Source organism: Natator depressus, chromosome 1, assembly GCF_965152275.1.
Source record: "Natator depressus isolate rNatDep1 chromosome 1, rNatDep2.hap1, whole genome shotgun sequence".
NCBI classification, from domain to species: domain Eukaryota; kingdom Metazoa; phylum Chordata; order Testudines; family Cheloniidae; genus Natator; species Natator depressus.
The window spans coordinates 256095586-256113290 of record NC_134234.1 but is presented as its reverse complement, the minus strand read 5'-3'; the positions used below and the strand labels follow the sequence as shown (position 1 = coordinate 256113290).

Sequence of the window (17705 nt, the reverse complement as noted above, 5' to 3'; positions counted from 1 at the left end):
CTGTGTCATTCCGGCTGACACTCGCTTTCTCTGAAGTTCTCCCTTCGGAAAGCAGCTCCTTTTGATCACACATTGCAACAGCTGAGCTGCTCTGTAAACATAAACGAGGAACAAAGCGATTTGTTAAATATGTACGAAATCTCCTCTCTTACCTGTCGGGCGCCCTGCGAGCATGTGGGGAGGGGAAGGGCAGAGTGGACCAAAGAGAGAACAGGCAGCTCGAAAAGGATATGGATTACACACCATTTTGATGCACCAGTTGCGGGGACTGGTGGTCTGTTTCAAGCAAAAGAACACCACAGGCGCCAAGTCGGGATAGGGCACGTCAGGATCCAGCGGCGAGTCTATATCCTCCTCGCCGCCCAGATCCAGGGATGGCGGAGGCTGCTCCAGGGATGGCGCCTGCTCAGTAACTCCCCGATCCATGAGCTCCAAAGGGCAGAGGGCAGAGGTGTGAGGGGGCTGCCTGCCCGAGTGCCAGGCCGAGGAAGGGTGGGCGACACATTCTGCCATGCTGGCACAAAATGAGAACTCCTGGGGAGGAAAACGACACCTGTGAAGGGAAAAAATCGGCAACCAGATGCACAGCACAACTTTGGTTTTAAAGGGAATGTAGGATGGGTGACTGGCACTGGATTGGCAGGCCTGCATACTAACGGTCTCACTTCAGGCCCCTGTGGCCACATGGATTTTAACCAGCACTCCCCCTCTTCAGTGCATTAAAGTTGGATGGTGTGATACAGCCTTTTCTCCCCAGGACAAGTGCAGCTCGAGCAATGGCAGCACTACCTTCCCATACCCTCCGCCAACCTGCCTCCACCCTTGGCAGGCTGCCGCTAGCTAGTCCTGGTCTCCTGACAGCTTTTTCTTTTGGGGCTTCAGATATTATAGCTTCCCCTCCCCCACACCCAACAGTCTGACCAAAATCAGCTTTCCCACCTGCCACTCAAATGTGTTGCCCTAGCACTTAAGTCACTGCACTGGTTCCACCTTACACTTCAGGCCAAGTTCAACCATCTTCTCGGCCCCACGTCATGTTGCCTGCACCTCGGGCCTGGTGTCCTGACACATTTCTCCCCAGTGTCCCTTGCCTTTCTGCTCAGTCAGCAATACCCCTTCCATCTCCTCCTCTCTCAGGTGTCTCCAGACCTTCTTCCATGCTGCCGCATGGGATTAAAGCCCCTTCTCTAAGTCACCTCCCTACTCACATTCAAATCCACCCGAAAACACTCTTGAGCCTCGCCCACAAGATGTGAGGGGAGAAGAGAAAGGAAAGGGAATAAGGACAACAGAAGGCAGCAGAACCATCAAAATGGGCACGTGCCTCACTGGGTTAAAATGAGGCTTCCTTAAGGTCACCCTATCTCGTCTCTCCCCTTCTCCACCATCTGTCACACATGTTGTTGTACCAAACTCAGATTGCCCCCTTCTGAGGGCAGGGACAGTGCTTTACCTGTTTCTGTGAGACACTCCAGCACATAAGAACATAAGAACGGCCATACTAGGTCAGACCAGTGGTTCGTCTAGCCCAGTATCCTGTCTTCCGACAGTGGCTAATGCTGGTTCTTCAGAGGGAATGAACAGAACAGATAATCAAGTGATCTATCCCCGGTCGCCCACAATTTTGGGTGCTCAAAAACCAAGAGCGATAAATAACCTAGGTGAGATAGGGATGTTTCGAATGCCCAACGCATTCAGCCCTTAGCCTCTCTGCTCCCAGATGCTTGGATGCTATGGTGATGAAGGTCACATAGATTAAATAAATTCCTCTGGAAACCTGTATGAAGGCAAGCCCTAAATGAATGATCAATTCATCTCCCTTAGACTGTAGGCTCTTTGGGGCAGGGACTGTTTTTTTTGCTCCGTGTATGTCAGTTTCTAGTGCATTGGGCCCAGATCCTTGCTTGGGGTACCACAATACAAATAATAAATGGAAGCTAAATATTAAGTGCTCATGGCTGTAGCACCTGGGGCACTCATATACTACAGCAGTAGAAGCATTACCACATACATAATAATTATGACGATAAAAGGAAACGGAGTATGGATGGGCCTAGGAAACACAGACTACTCTATATCACACCACAGCAGGCGGAGGTGGGGTGACAGAGCAGTAAAGAATATTGTGCATTTAACAAAGAACGCCCCTCTGCTGGTGGAAGTGCTTAAAAGTGGCCTCACAATGGGAAAATATAGTGCCAGATTTTTATATATTATTTTGGCCAGCAGTGGGGGAGGCTTGGGAGGGTGAGGGGAATTAAATGGCATTGGTTTAAGAGTTTATTAGTTTTACAGTGTTAGGAAAAGTGCATGGTCTGAAGGCTTGCACTGGCTGCTCTGTGAGGGAATGTAGCACATCTTTTAGCCTGTTATACTCAGTGACTCTTGAATATGCATGTTACACATCCTGGTTTATACCAATAAAGTAGCATTAAAAAACCCCACCCAGTTGTCAACAGCACAGGACTTATCAGTCACCCAAATCCAAAACATGGAGTTTATCTCCTCTTAATCCTCTGTCTTCCCTCTAAGGCTGTGTTATCTTTTGAAGACTTGCCAGTTCACTGATTTCTCTCCTCTCCTGAGCAGTTCCTTGTTCTACCAGTGCAGCTCAATCTTGACCTGCAGCACCCCCTGCTGTATCAGTCCAGGAACCCCCCTTGCCCAAATAGCTCTGCCCATATTCTTCAGTACTGACCTTCAGCACCCCATTATTCCAGTCCTGAGCTTTGCCTATGTACCTCAGTCCTGTCCTGCAGCACCCCTGCTATCCTAATCCTAAACCCAGCCCCTCCCCACCACTTTGACAGTGCACCCCTCAATCCTTATCCACAATACTCTCCGCTATTTCAGTCGTGGGGTCTCTTCTGAGCAGAGAATAGCAAACACAAAAAGCATACAAAGCAGACAACATCCACAAAGGATGTGGCTGAGACCCCTCAAATTCAATACACTCAATATCTGCAGCCACTAAGGAAAAAAAAAAAATCCTGCCTCCTGCCAATCCACTGGCTTTGGGAAGATTTTTAAAAATCCCAATAGCCAAAGCAGCAGAATGCTCCTCCCATCCCTCCTCCAGGCCCCATGACCAAGCAACCACATTTTCACTTCTACCAGTTGCTTAATTCTGAACGTTTTGGTGATGCCCCACACTCCCTCACCCACCCCCGTTTTTCCCCCTTGTCCATTCCTCATTGCCCACTCTCATCTGGGTTCCCCCCACAGCCTATGAACATGCTGGGCCTGAGCACAGCTTCTATCCCATTAACGACACAGAGGAGAAAGGCGAGTGAGACCAGCCAGTAGGAATGACTTATTATGATGCTCAGAGTGGCTGGACTGTGGAGGGCATGACAATTCCAAAATGCAATGTACGATGCCTCAAAATTAACAACAGCCCAACAAAGGAAGAGGGAAACAATCTCCTCAGCACGTCCCTGCATGGTCTCCGATTAAATGTCCAGGGTCTCTCTGACTCCCCACCGCCACCAGAGTTGGGGTATGTTGCGATGAGGACTGGCACTCTGGGAAATAGCTCTCCCTATAGTACTTAGACAGCCAGCCCATGCCTCAGAGTGCCGGCTGCCAGGGGCAGGACATGGTCTGGCAATTCACTGCAGATTCAACAAAAACCAGGGGAATAGCCGCAGGTGGATTATCTGCTTCAATTTGTGCAGCCTGGAATGACTCATGAGAGGTGATATGGATGCAGCACCAGATTGGCCCTTTTGGGAACTCGGAAGCTAAATGCATCCCTTGTTTGACAGCTGCCCCACTGGCAGTCTTAGGAACACTCCCTTCCTTGTTCAGATAAAATGCTTCCCTTCCACCCCAGCCACCCCTAGGGCTGTGATCACAGTACATCTCACTTGTTAAGCAGGGTCGGGCTTAGCACACTTTGTAGGGAGACTGACAGGGGAAACAGAAGTAGTGCAAGCAAGTCGGGAAGTTATGCTTTTTACTCAGAGCCAACCCTGATACTCCAGCATAGTGCGGATGGAAGGGGTCTATAGCTGGAGATAGCTTTCGGTTGAACCCGTGGGGGTGACCACTTTTGTTTCGGCTTGGCAGGATTCGAGTTAAATCGACAGATGTTGGGTAAACGTCAGTTTCAGCAGACAAGAAAAATCAATGAAAACAATATCGATCGATAACAGTTGGTGGGAGTCCAGCCTCATCCCCACCTCCATTGCGCCTGCAGGGATTGGGGGTCACCCACAGGTGCTGGAACAAGGGGTGCTGCAGTGCTGCCACACCCCCTGGCTTGAAGTGGTTTCCATCATATCCAGGCTTTACAGTTTGGTTCAATGGCTCAGAGCACCCCCACTGTACAAATTGTTCCAGCACCCCTGGTGTCACTGGCCCTGAGGCAGTGCCCGGAGCCCTCTGCAGCCCTGCCGCACGGGACTGAGAGAGCACGGCTGTGACAGCAGGGCTCTCTGCACTGCTGCAGGGCTGGCGCGACCCTAACCCTGCAGGTGCAAGATGCAGGGAAGGCTGCAGTCCTAGCAGGGCAGAGCAGAGACCCCACCAATCACTACTACGAGGAGGAGAACAGTCCCCATCTGTGGGGGAGGCCACCCCGGTACTGAATGGCTGCTTCCCCGGGTAGGAACTGTTCAGCAGCACCCCATGGCCTGGCCTTTGTCCTCCTCCTCGCAGTCCTAGCCAGGGTCTCTGCTCCATTGGGCCAAGATCACTGCCTCCACCACACCTTGTGCTGGGGTGTCTTGTGCCCCTTGGCCATGCAGGGAGCCCCCTGCATCTTTGGTGTCAGTGCTGGGAGCCCCCTGAAGCCAGCACTGGAAGCCCCTGAAGCCCTACTATCAGCACTATCCTAACCCTACCTCCTCCCACCCAGCATTTCCAGCAACTGTAAAAGTAAAAATGGTTAAAAAATTTAAAAAAAAAAAAACTTAAAAATAAAAATTGATATTAACCACCGCAATTAAAGACCAATACAAACCAATTCTGCCAAGCGGAGCTGTGGTGCTCAAGGCTTCCAGGGCCCATTTTGCAACAATAGGGGTTTCAACCCCAATTCCAGCTTGGGTTAGGTGACATTTTACCTTCTTAAAAGTGCCCTTGCAGGGCTCACTTCCCCTCCTATGATACCGCTGGCTAGTGTGGCTGGAGCAGGTTGGGCTAAGCAGTTCAGCCCAGAAGTGGTCACATTTCAGCGACAGGCGAGGGGAAGATGCTCTATGCGAACACACACACAGACACACACATACACACAGAGAGACAGAGAGACCACACACACACACAAGAGCATGTTGAGGGGATGGTTCTTTCTGGGCTGAAAGATGCTATTAGAAAGATCGGGGGGACTAGAAAATTCAAGAACCCACCTCCAGAAGGATCCCAGTCTCCCCTTTCTGTAGGTACTCCTATAATGAAGGTGATGGGTGAGGTATAAGAAGACAAGCAGATAGACAGAGGTCCCCCGACCCCTTCATCCTAAACAAATACCTAGCCTTTGCTGGGGTAAGACAGGAGGGGCAGTCTACAGCAAGCTGGTGTTGGCAGGACAGGCCTATCAGTAAAAAAAATCAAGTCTGCCTCCTTGCGGGGTGACTCCCTCCAGGGGAGATCTCACTAGTATAACAACTTTGGACCAGCCCCCTTCATGACTGCTCCCTGGATAGAGAGCAGCTTGTCGTCTGACATGTCTTCCTACCCATCTCTAAGGCCCTGGCTTGTCCCCAGCCCACAAAGGACCCACTCCCACACCCAGGGTCTCCTTCCAGGCACAGCTTTATTGTCCAAACATCGGCCAAACACAAAAACAGCTCCTCAGCCCGTAGAGCTCCTTTGCCTCTCTTAGGCCCTCCTGCTTCAGGGCGTATGGCAGGATTCTTCCTTGTTCTTTTTAGCTGAGCCCCATCCTGCAGTGCTCTGGAAGCCCTTTTCCCCCAGCAGGCTCCCACTGCTTCCCCTCCGAGGGGACTCTGGCACACTTTCCCAGGGGACTCCCTGCTGCTCCTGCTTCCCCTTCGTTACAGGCTGGCTCTTTCTAGCCCCACGTGCTGCCCCTGGGCACCTGTTCTAGCACAGGGGCGCTGGACCTGCTTCATTTCAAGGGGCCAGCCACCCTGTGACACCATCCATTATAAAACTCATCACTGTAGTACCCAGAAATGACACTAGAACCATAGAGAGCATTCTAGAGTGGAATGTTGTGCAGCTCAAAACCTTCTAGGACACGGCCTTTAGCCTCCCCACTCCATGGGCCACTCGCAGCTGGTCCCCTCTCTGAGGCAGCAGAATTCCTTTGTGCCAGTCCACGTGGTGCGCTTCACAGAAGGTGCCACAGAAAATCTGGTATCATAGGGCCACCCAGGCATCTACCAGAAGTACCAGATGTGAGTAACTGAGCCAAGCCCCTTCAGCAGGGAACCAGAAATAGGGAATGAAAGCAGAGTCAGTACCTCTCCGAAAAACTGCTGGCAACCTCCCCGCACCCTTAGGTTGAAAACCAGTGTTTTAGAAAGTCCTGGCACGTTCCTCTGCTGGTGAAGGATCAGTACCAGGCAAATGGCACATGGAAGGACAGAGTGGTTCTTTGCTAAACGTCTCCCCTTTGCTACCAAGTGCACAGAAATGTATGAAATGGTCCTTTAAAAAAAAAAAAAAAAATCGGGTAAGTCACTCATTCATGTGAGGAGCAATGCTGACATTCCATCCAAGGGGAGGAAGGACACTCATGGTCTCAAAGGGAACTGCCGACCCCTACACAGTTTGCACTCAAAACCCTCCTTGTAGCCAGGTCTCAGAACTGTTACCTCTGTCCCCAGCATGCATGTCCCTTGTGAGCAAGCAAGTTCAAGCCCACACCATTGCTCTCTTGGTCTCTCACATATGGACCTACACACACACACATACATACATACCAGCACAGAGAAAGCTCATTAGCTCGCCTGCCAGGAGTAGCTGCTGGCCTTTGGCTCATCCCATTCCCATTTCAAAAGCACCTGGTTTTGCTGTGAGAAGGCTGGAGGGTGGATTTTGATTCCTCCGGGGGAAGCTGATCTCAAATGGCAAGAAAAGCTGCAAGCTTAATGAGCAGAAGGAAGCACCTGGAGAAGAGGAGGAGGGATTGAAATTCAGGAGAAGCAGGGACTCAGGGGGTGTCTTTATCACGAAGGCCTGTATCATTTCATGGCCTCCAGTGAGACATACTATCCCCCAGTGCTGCACAACGCGGGGGCAGGAGGGGGATTAAGATTTCAGGATTGCTAATGCCAGGGCCTTGGCACACATGTAACAACACACCAAGATGCTGAGAGACAGCAAACACGTGGCGCACAGCAGACACTGGTCACCCACAACCTCCCTGCCCCTTCCCTACCCCAATGAAAAGTATTTGGTGAGCCATGACTCCTCCTAAGTGTTGGCCACAGAGATGAAAGGCCGGCGGAGGAGACCAGATCACCTAACCAGAGCCTGGATTCTTGGAAAGCTGGTGGGAAGCAAAGAGGATACAGGTGGCTACAGTGGTCTAATTGGAGAGGGGCCCTTTAATGCCAGGGGAGATAGGGAAAGTACCTGAGGACGGCTGGAGAGCTCGGTCTTTCCTCTCTCTCCTTCCTCCCAGCACGTTATAACCTCTCTCACCCTCACTGACCAGAGAAAGGTCCAACAAGGAAGTGGTGCTGCACCCAGAGTCCATCCTAGGGGACTAAAGGAACCAGTATGCGATTACGTGCTTCTGTTTTGCCACCTGTCTGGGGTGTCTGCTTGGTTGATTATACATGTCTGCCTGTCTGTGAGTGTGTCCACGTGGGCAGCTGTGCACGCGTGTGCTCCAGTCTCTGTGTACTTCCCTTTCTCCCTGCATATATGGTAGCTCACAACTATCCCCATCTCAGCTCCAGACTCCCCTCCCTCCCCTACAGCCCAGATGTTCTCCCTACCCACCTCATTGTAAACTGCTCACATACAAAACTCTGAGTCATGAGACTGAGATAAGGGGGAAATTAAATTTCTTCCAGTTCTGTTAAACAGCTTTACATTTTTATAGCACCTTTCCTCAGGAGGGGATGCACATTCTTTGTCGAGCATCTATCAGGATCGCTCACCTGCTGCTGACACACAGCCACCTCTGGCGTGAAATGCAGCAGTCATTCTGTACCTGTAACACTGTGCAACACTGTGATGAGATGGGGAAGAGAAGGATAACTTCTCCCACTGAAATTGCAGGGGGCAATTCTTAGGCAGACAGAATTAAATTAATCCATCATTTGTGGCGTGTGGGCCCCTGAAGAACATTTGTGCCTTTGTATGTATGTCTGCGTATGAGTTCATGTGCATACCTGTAAGAGTATGTCTGTGTGTCACTCTGTGAATATTGTCACTGGGTACACATGAACATGAATATGCATAAGTACATGTGTGGTATATTTATGAACGTGTGTGAGTGAATCCATTTAGTGATTGTGTGTGTGTGCGCATGCATGCATGTGCACCTTCTAGTGTGTCTGTTGCACATGATGGAGTCTGTGTTTGTTTCTATACACAGGTATGTGTCAGTTGTGCGTTATCTTTGATGCATTCGTCTGTGTGTGTGTGTTTGACCTTTCATTCAATTTCAGTAGCACAATATCATCAGTTGTAAGCGGCTCTGTGTTTATGTTAATCTGGTGTGTGTGTGTATGTTCCTGTCAGACAATGTCTGTGTGCATGTGTGTGCACATATCTGCATCCACACGTAGATCTCTACGTGTGCATGGAGATCTGTAAGGGAGAGATCTGTAAGCCTGTTTAGGTTGCCCACACCTGGCTAGCCATCTGACCCAAATCTCTTCAACTGGAGTACACCTCGAGAAACTAGGGAAGTGCAGACAAGGAGTTAATATAACACAAATGGGGCAAGAACCCTGAGGTCTCCTCCATCCTCACACAGTCCTTCTTGGGGGTACTTTCCACTGTGAGAAGAGGGGAGGGGAGGGTGTGTAGGACTCAGCAGAAATTAATTCACTGTTTGTACCTGAAACAAATACCAGAGTATTGGGAAAGGAGAGGAGTGTCTCTGTGCTCCAACAGATCATCAGTGGACTACACAAGGTCTAGGGTCCTCTGTGTGGTCAGGCTGTTTAAATGCCTACTGATCATTTCCCTTCAGATGAACAGCAGGTTAATTGAATCGTCTTATCTCCCTACACTTATTATCCTGGGCCAATTCACTCAGAGGGCTTGACAGCCTCTTCCTTCTCACCCTTGCTGCTTTGGACACTCTCACTTGCACAGAACTCTGCACAGAAAAGATTTCACCAGCCTCAGGGAAAGGAGAGGGGATGCAGCATAGGCTGATCTATGCTCCATAGAAGACTCCTGCTCTCATGCAAAATCTAATTGTTTCGCCAGGAGGTATTAGGCAGGGTAATCTGAGACAGTCCAAGAACAGGAGATGGGGGTGCAAAGTGTGAAAAAGATGCCATGGAAATCAATAGGCAGTAAAGGACAATGCTGCCCTTTGCTAGTGGGATGGAGAAATTATGATGGATTCTTTACAAAAAGCAAGAGGGAAAAAAGAGCGTGAACAAGGAGTCATCACCAGACCCACTGAGTCATGTTTGGGCTTGGGAGATCTCGGGGAAGGTTGGGTCCCTATAGCAAAGTGTTCACCCTGCAGTGCTCAGAATGAAAATCTGAGTGTGATAGAAACGAGAGATGGAGAAGACCTAGCAGGTCTCATTTAGTTCATCCCCAGATAACACACCATTGTTCTCTACAGAACATTGTTAGCGCTCTGCCCAGTCTAGTTTGAAATGTCCCTAACGATGAGGGTTCCAAGACGTCCTTTTGGAGATTACTCTACATTCTAATAGACCTCTCTGGCAGTAAGCTCTTCCTGAGAGTCAGCCTATAGTTTTTTTCCTCTCTTAAATTTCATCCCATTACTCTCACAGTTTCATCCCCTGGTACAACCCACAACAATTCCTCCCCCTCCTTGGGGTTTACACCTTTCACGTTAGTAGAGTCTCATCATGTCCTTTCACTTAAATCGCCACTTAGCCAAGCTGCACATATTTAACTTTCTATCCTGCCTCATAAATTACTCTCTCCAGCCCCCATGTCATCTGCATTGTTCATCACTGCTATAATTTACCTACATCTTTCTGATAATGAAGTGCCAAGAACTGAATACACTGTTCCAGGGGGGAAATCACATCACAGCCACATAGAATAACTGCAATGGTGTCTGCAGCCCAAAATTCACCTTGTCTATTTTGCTGCCTTATCGCAGTGCAAGCTCACATCGAATTTGCCATCTATTGTCACATCTCAGTCTCGTTTCCCATTTCTTCCCAGGTGCCCCCCTCCACTGACTCTCTGTGCTCTCTCTATCTAGGCATTTGTACCACATGGTTCAGATTACATTCCCCCCGATGCATTAGCTGGCATTTTTCTAAGATGAATCTCATTATGTTATTTTCTGCCCATGTTTCTAATCTCTCTGGTTCTCTTTGTATTACTGCTCCGTCCTCGCTAGCACGTGAAAATCTCCCAATTTATTATCATTGGAAGATGTCATTAACATGCCGTTTACTCCCTCTTCCAGATCATTAATGAAGTCGTTATGAAGTCGGATGATGAAGAAAGCAATCCTGTGAGCTCCCAGGAAGGGAGGGGTTGGAGCTTTTCTGCCATATGCTTTAGGCCAGGATGTTTAGTGCTGGAAGGCAAGTGGAAGCCGAATGTTAGAAGCCTGAGCTTTTCCTGTAGCCTTTATAACACAACACAGGACTGCACATGAAGAGGGGAAGGCAGTTATGTTTTTCAAGCTGTGAGGGAGGTCATGGAGCCTAGTCACATGACCCCCATTAACTCAATTCCTGTTTTTCTGACCTCCAATCTCAGCTGTCACTGATGGCGAAGTTCTTTCCATTTCTTGGGGTCTGGTGGAGAGATGTGGATGCTGGGAGGGTGGGGAGGAAGCTTGGACTGCCACTGCCCAAGCTGTACCTGCTCTGTGGGTAAATAGGAGGTGTCAGTCCCCAGGGCAGATGCCAATCTATTGGTTTTCCCCAGCACTAAGTTAGAACTAGAAAGCCCTGGTCGTATCACCCACCATTCCTGGAATGACTGGTACATCTGTGTCCCCTCTCACACCCCCTACTCTACTCCCCACAAGAGCTCTGCTTTTAACAAGGGTCATATTCATCCCTGGTATAACCCCACTGAAGTCAGTGGAGTTACCCCAGAGATCATTTTGCCCCAAGGATTCTCCCACATGGGAAGTCCATTCCAAGGGCAAGTTCCTGTGGGGAAAAGCACCAGTCCTACCCTCCATACCCCCACACCCACTCTTGCTCCTTCCCTGCGTGGATCCACCATAAAAGGGCTAACGTGCTCTGCGCAGCTTGTCAGCATCCACTCCCAAGCCGTAATGGCAACAGCCGAAAGTTCCACTTGTGCCAGACCTGTCGCTGAGGTAGGCCATACAGCCCCGCCTTCGTGGTACTCACCGCACCTTCAGGCAGGGCAGCTGGGGCCTCCGCCAAAGGCGCCACCCCCACAGCTCAGCTAGTTTCTTTGGACAAGATTTCACAGCCTGACTGGGAATCGCCAAGAATGGGCAGGGCAGGGCAGGGCGAGGCGATGGTGGCCCCCTGGAGATTTAGGAACTCTCCAAAAAAATCTTAACATCCAATGGATTCAATTGGATTAAATAATATTGGGCTTGAGGCTGCAAACACTTACTCAGGTGAGTAATCCTTATTTGTGAGTGTGCCAGAAACACTGGGACTACTCATATCAGTAAAGACTACTTGTAAGTAGAGTTTTGCAGGGTTGGGCCCATTCAGAGAAGCCAGGGCTGCTGCCTCAGTGGGCTGAGTAACTGAGGTAACTGTGCTGGGGGGAACACTTCGGATGCTAACGCTCAGCAGAGGGACCAGGCTCCCGCCACCACCCACTCTTCCTTCCCAAGCCCCCCACGTCCTCAACTCCTCCTGCCTTTCCCAAGTCCCCTCTATCCCCCTCATGACTCCAAACTCCCACTGACACCCCCACCCTGATGGCCCTGCTCTCTCACATCCCTCACCCCCATCACTCTCCCATGGCACTGCTGCTGGTGCCCTAGGAAGTCGAGGCAGCAGCACTGAGCTCTGTTTCCCCCTTCTTCTCCCCATGCCCCTCCAACACCCTATCAGAGCTGCAGCCTCTCCCTGTTTCTCCCCAGAGACCCATCCCTTCCCCAACCCTGTCCCAGACCCTTCCCCTGATACCCAGACAGCTCCCCTAGCACCCCAAGACCTCTGTGCTAAGCAGAATTGGTGAGTCAGGGAGGGAGCTTAGCAGTGCTGGAGATCAGAAGTGGACAGAAAACCCACCTCAAACCACCACCCCACTGCAAACTTTCTGACTCAATTCCTCTCCTCACATCCCCACTACTCATCATACCTCCCCACTGTCCAACCTGGGGCCAGCCCCGTGTGGGGTGCCTGAAGGAAGTAAAGCAGTGAGTGGGTAGGCATGGGAGGGTTAGCAGGGTTGTAGAGGGATGAGTGAGGATTTGGGGGGCAGTAGGCATCATCCATGCCACACATCCAAACCCTACAATCAGTGACAGCCCCAATCCACCACCCACCACCTGGCTCCAGGAGAGGTCTCCAGACAACCACTGCTCTCTGATGGCACACAGGAGGGTCCCCAGAAGGACAAGCTGCGTCAGGAACAAAACTAGTAGCTCCACCCCTGAGCCACCTTCAGCCGCAAGTCTCTCCCCCTCCTTGCCCCGTGATGGTGGGAGACAGGGAGATGGCTCTCCTTACGAACCACACACAGCCTCAGTTCTCCCATTCCTACTCCACTCCTCCTCCCCCATCCCACACTCAACCCCAATCCCAGCCTGTCCCCTGTCAGCCCCACTCCCCACCCCGTCCCCCACCATGCCTACCACATTCACCGGGTAAACACTGCTGGATATAAATACAGATACACATTAAGGAGTAGGCTGCAGCATGGGCAGAATAAGTTCAGAGCTGTTACCATGTTGGGTATGAGGACAATGTTAGTGGGATCATTGCGGGGGGGAACATGGACCAGGTCACTGCAGGGGCATATGGGAGAGGAGCATTGTGCAGAAGGACCAGTAGGGAGACAGCAGTGGGGGACAAGGAGGCATGATGGAAGTCCAGAGAGGATAACACTGATGGCTAGCCCTGGGTGAAATTAACCTCTCTGCAAAGACCTATGTACCACCTAGGGAGTAAGTGGGGATAGGCCATGTGCTGGCTCTCTGCCCTGGGGCAGATTTCACCCCCAGCAAATAACTCTCAATGTTGCTATGTACTTATTTAAGCCTGGGAAATCCCCCCAAACAAAAAACTTCCTTTGCTAAGACCAACAGGTGCTTGACTACAACTCTCACCAGTGCAATCAATGAAAATCAAGGAAACGGCCAGCAAAGGCAGCCTTCGTATACTTCATATTCATAACGCCCCTAGATCACACCATACAAACATGCTCACAGTTTCCTCACCTCAGCAACAAACTCCCCTGCAATTCCCGCATAGCCAACCTGCTGCGTTGCACGTGCTCAGTTCCTCTACATTACACCCAAACCTGCCACCTGATTTCCCTGAGGAAAGAACAGACGGGTGGAGTTCACTCTCTGCAGTCTTTGCCAAAACACAGCAGCCTGTGCGGGAGGTGTGCTCCCTTAGCAGTGGTCGGAGTTAAGGTTGCGTGATGGGGCGGGATTTGGTGTGTGCCCTGTGGGGCTGGCTGCATGTTTGACGGGTGAGGGTCTGGTGACAGCCAAGTAGCAGCTGTTGCCAAGACTGCCTTTTTCCACCTGGGCTTGGAAAGATGGGTGTGACCTTCCCTTAGGAAGGCAGCCCCTCGTTATCAGGATCCATGCCTTTGTCGTATGGAGATGAGGCTGCTGCAATGCACGGGACTCCATCTCAAGACCCTTCGGAACAGGAAGCTGGTGCAGAATGCAGCTGCTCGCTTCAAGAGCACACTCATTCACCAGGAGCTTTGGGGAGGTGTTGGAGGAGCTGGGTTTGACCCATACAGACCTGAATGGTTTGAGACCTGCCTACCTGCAAGACCTCTTCTCTTCCCACCCGACACTACTGCAGCGCTATCAGCCCCCCAGTCTGGCAGCAGGGCATTTTCTGGGAGATGTCCTGACCCTAATTAGTCCCAAATTGCTCTTCAGGGCATGCTGCAGTGCTTATGAGGTAGTGGGCTGAAGGGTACAGGGAGGACAGGGGAGTATATTACCAAGATGGCTGGTTAATTTATACTTTCTGGGTTATGGCTGGATGGGTTAGTCATATTTTCAATTGGTCTGAAGTATTTTTATACACAAGTGAGAGTGCTGAGAGCTTTAGGATAGGCATTTTAAAGATGTTTGAATAAATTTCATTAGTTGACTATAACAGGGCTTATAAAAGTGAAGAAACCTTCATCTTGATGCTAATAATACAGCAGTTTTCATCTGTAGACCACAAAGAAAGTAAGTTTATCCCCATTTTACAGATGGGAAACCAAGGCACAGAATTACTATGGCCCTGATCCTGCAATCTAATCCGGGCTGGTAGATCCCTGTCCCCATTCACAGACCCACTGATTGCAGTAGGGCTCTGGGCAGGTGCAGATGTCGTCCACCTGTGTGGATTAGACTGCAGGATCAGGGCTATCCCTCAGACCATAGGCTAGCTGTTTTAAAGAACCCTGCCAATCACATGTCCATTTCACGTTGTTTTTGTTTCCTTTATGTGAGAAAAATGAACAAAAAGCAACGTAAAGGTTTTGTTTGAAGCAGATGAAGCTTATTTGCACTGGAAACTGGAATTCCAATCCTTCCCCAAAGGGACACAGGCTCAGCCCAATCCATCCTAGTCTTGTTTGTCTGCACTGCACAAGTTGCTATGATTAGACTGGATAGGAGAGGGCTGTAAAAGCAGGGAGAGCTGTAGATCGGGATTGAGTTGCATTGGGCAGAGATGCATGGTATCTCCAAAACCGGATTAGCAGGGGATAATGCAATCAGGCTTGAACGTACATTGGTGGAGCTGTGGGGAGGGAGAGAGGCCAGAACTGGAATGGCAGGGAAGCTGCAGGTCAGGACTGAGGTGCATTGGCAGAGCTGTAGGAAGGCCCAGGGCTGGAATAGCAGGGGATGCTATTGATGAGGAGGTACAGCGACAGAACTGCATGGAAGAAGCAAGCCCAGCCACTGCTAGACTCTGGGCAGCCTGACTAGCCTTTCTTGTTTTACAAGTGCCGAGATCCACCACACTTACCCGTCCAAACAAGCAAGCAAGCAAGCAAGCAAGCAAGCAACTAACAATTACTTCCCGAGCCAGCATCAGCCCATGCTTCCCCAGTGTCACATCCTGCCTGGTGCACACTAAGGTGTCACTGCTAGGGCTGCACCCAAGGTAGCCAGAGGCGAGGTTTTAGAAAAGAGGAGAAGGCTAATGTTTTTAAGCATCTTCAGAAAGAGCCACGCTCAAGCAACTAGAAATGGGACCTGGAAAGCCCCTGCAGGGGGAAGCCCTCTCCTCGCTTCTCACACCCCTGAAACCTCACAGCATGACAGGTGTTTCTTTACTCGTGTGTTGAGCTGGCAAGTGCTCATGCACACCCTTGCCAGGGACAAGCCCTTCCCAGTCTTTCCAACACACACACATGCACATGCAGTGCCAGAGCTCCCTGGATAACTGCTGCCCCTGTCCCCAAACCAGCCAGGTGCAGGCATGTGCGGGTGGCACGAGCATGTACCTGCACCCCCGCCCCCAGGAAGGGAATGTGACGACATAACAGATTTACCTAGATGGGAGAGAAAGGGGGTTGTATTTAGCTAACAATGTATATTTGATAGGAATGCCATGAAATCATAGTATTTAATGGAGAAAAAGGAACCCGCAAGCCCATGCACAATCCCCTGCCAGCTCATACTAAAGCCGGCCCTTGCCTGAATCAGGGTTCCTACTAAGACTCAAGATACATGGAGGCGCTTGTGGGGGGTGCTGAGATGACTTAGGGATCCTGAAAAATTGCTGTTCCCCTCCTCTGTTCTCTATGTGTTGCAGATTAAGTTTCTTTAGAGGTGGGGGGGGGGTGTCATGAAGACTATTGGTTTGTGAATTTCTTGCCCCAGATTAAGACAGGGTTAAAACATTAATGTGGGGGTGCGGGTAGGAAACACCTCCCCCACCCCAGATATCAAACAAATCTTTGATCAACAGCCAGAATTGAAAGAGACCAACAACCCTGCAATAGCACATAGAAACAACAGACAATTAATGCAGCATTATGCAAAGTGACAGAGATACAGATCCGCTAACAGACCCCCAGATCAACAAGAAATTGTTCCCTTCTGACTGAGAGAAAATGCAAGCAAGTTCTGTTTTCTGACGTTTTCCATTTTCTCGGAAATAATCTGCACTGAAGTGATTTTTTTTTTAAAAGCCCCTGATACTTTTCACCCAGCTGCTGTTACTACGAAGCAAATGGAATACCCTTCAGTATTACAAAAACATAATACCGGGGTGCGGGGGGACATGCCAAATATTTGCCAGTCGTCAATGTCTAACAATATCCCTGGATCTCTCTTTTTTTAAATTTTCTCTCTCCTCCAAATGCACAGAAGATGACAAATTTTATGTGTAAAGTGCATTCTATACTTCAATCCCTCCAAAACACTTTTAAGAGCTGCACGCACAATTTCAACGCAATAACAATAAGTAAAAATGAAGAAAGATTTATTTATTTTTTTAAACCCAAGACCCAGCTCTTGCTTTGCAAATGCAAAAAAAGCTGAGAAACCCCTAAATCCACCTTTACCAGTAAGCCAGTTTACCAAAAGTTAAATATATACAGGTTCAGACAATCAACTCTCCAGAGGGGAGATGTTCTAAACCCCCCCACTCCCAATATCCCCCTCTCCCCCAAAAAATCCATGATTAATACTAAATTCCCTCTGATTATTCATACACACATTGTATAGTATTTATAGACATATATAAATAAATAGAGAGATTCCGTATGTGTGTGACAAATGCATTCTTTATAACAATTGCCCATATATACTACTGGACTCATATTTTCCCCCCCAGACAATATAAATTATTACTACTTGTTGGGTGAATAGTGGCAGTGACACACACACACACAAATAACTTTCCTTTTTCGCAAGATGAAATAGCTAGCATTACAGATGCATCTATCCTACGCCTTTACTCATTTCAAAAAGGAAACAGGTACTAAAGAGAACAGGCATGCTAAAGGTGGAGAGGGGTGGGGGTACAAGTTTTCTTTTTTTTTTTTTTTTTTTTTTTTTTTTTTTTTTTACAAGAGAGCCGGACATTAGGTTAGCCAGGTGTGCCTATTTCCCACCTACCTTTGCATGGAACAGAGATCTCCAAAAGGGAACGTCCAGGTCAAAGAAGTAAAAAAAAAAAAATTTTTTTTTAAAAAAGGAAGCTTTGAAAAATTCCCAACAAACCCCCCTCCCCGAGCACACACACACCCTCCCTCCCCCACCCCAAAAGAAGAAGATCAGGATCAGCTGAGCGACTGGGAGCAGAGAACCAGCTGGCAAGAATCAGGGAATTGTGTTAGATCCATAGCTGCGAGCATCGAGCGTGTGCAGGAAGGAGATGGTGTAAAAGGAAAATACATGTTAAGAAGAGGTGCCTGTTCAGGCTGGAGCCTGAGGCTTCAGAGTCAGAGCTAAA

At 49.5% G+C, this 17705-nt stretch overlaps 1 protein-coding gene across 1 annotated transcript in view; it reads right to left on the bottom strand.

Annotated features, from left to right (window-relative positions):
* The window catches only part of CACNA1I (calcium voltage-gated channel subunit alpha1 I), a 252710-nt gene extending 235257 nt beyond the window's left edge, over positions 1–17453 (bottom strand). The window contains exons 1-2 of the mRNA XM_074941613.1: positions 17369–17453; positions 234–534 (exon numbers count right to left, since the gene is read on the bottom strand). Of these exons, the coding sequence (XP_074797714.1) occupies positions 234–513 (280 nt within the window). The 5' untranslated portion in view covers positions 514–534; positions 17369–17453. The remainder of the gene's footprint in view (positions 1–233; positions 535–17368) is intronic.
* Between the last annotated feature and the right edge of the window lie 252 nt (positions 17454–17705).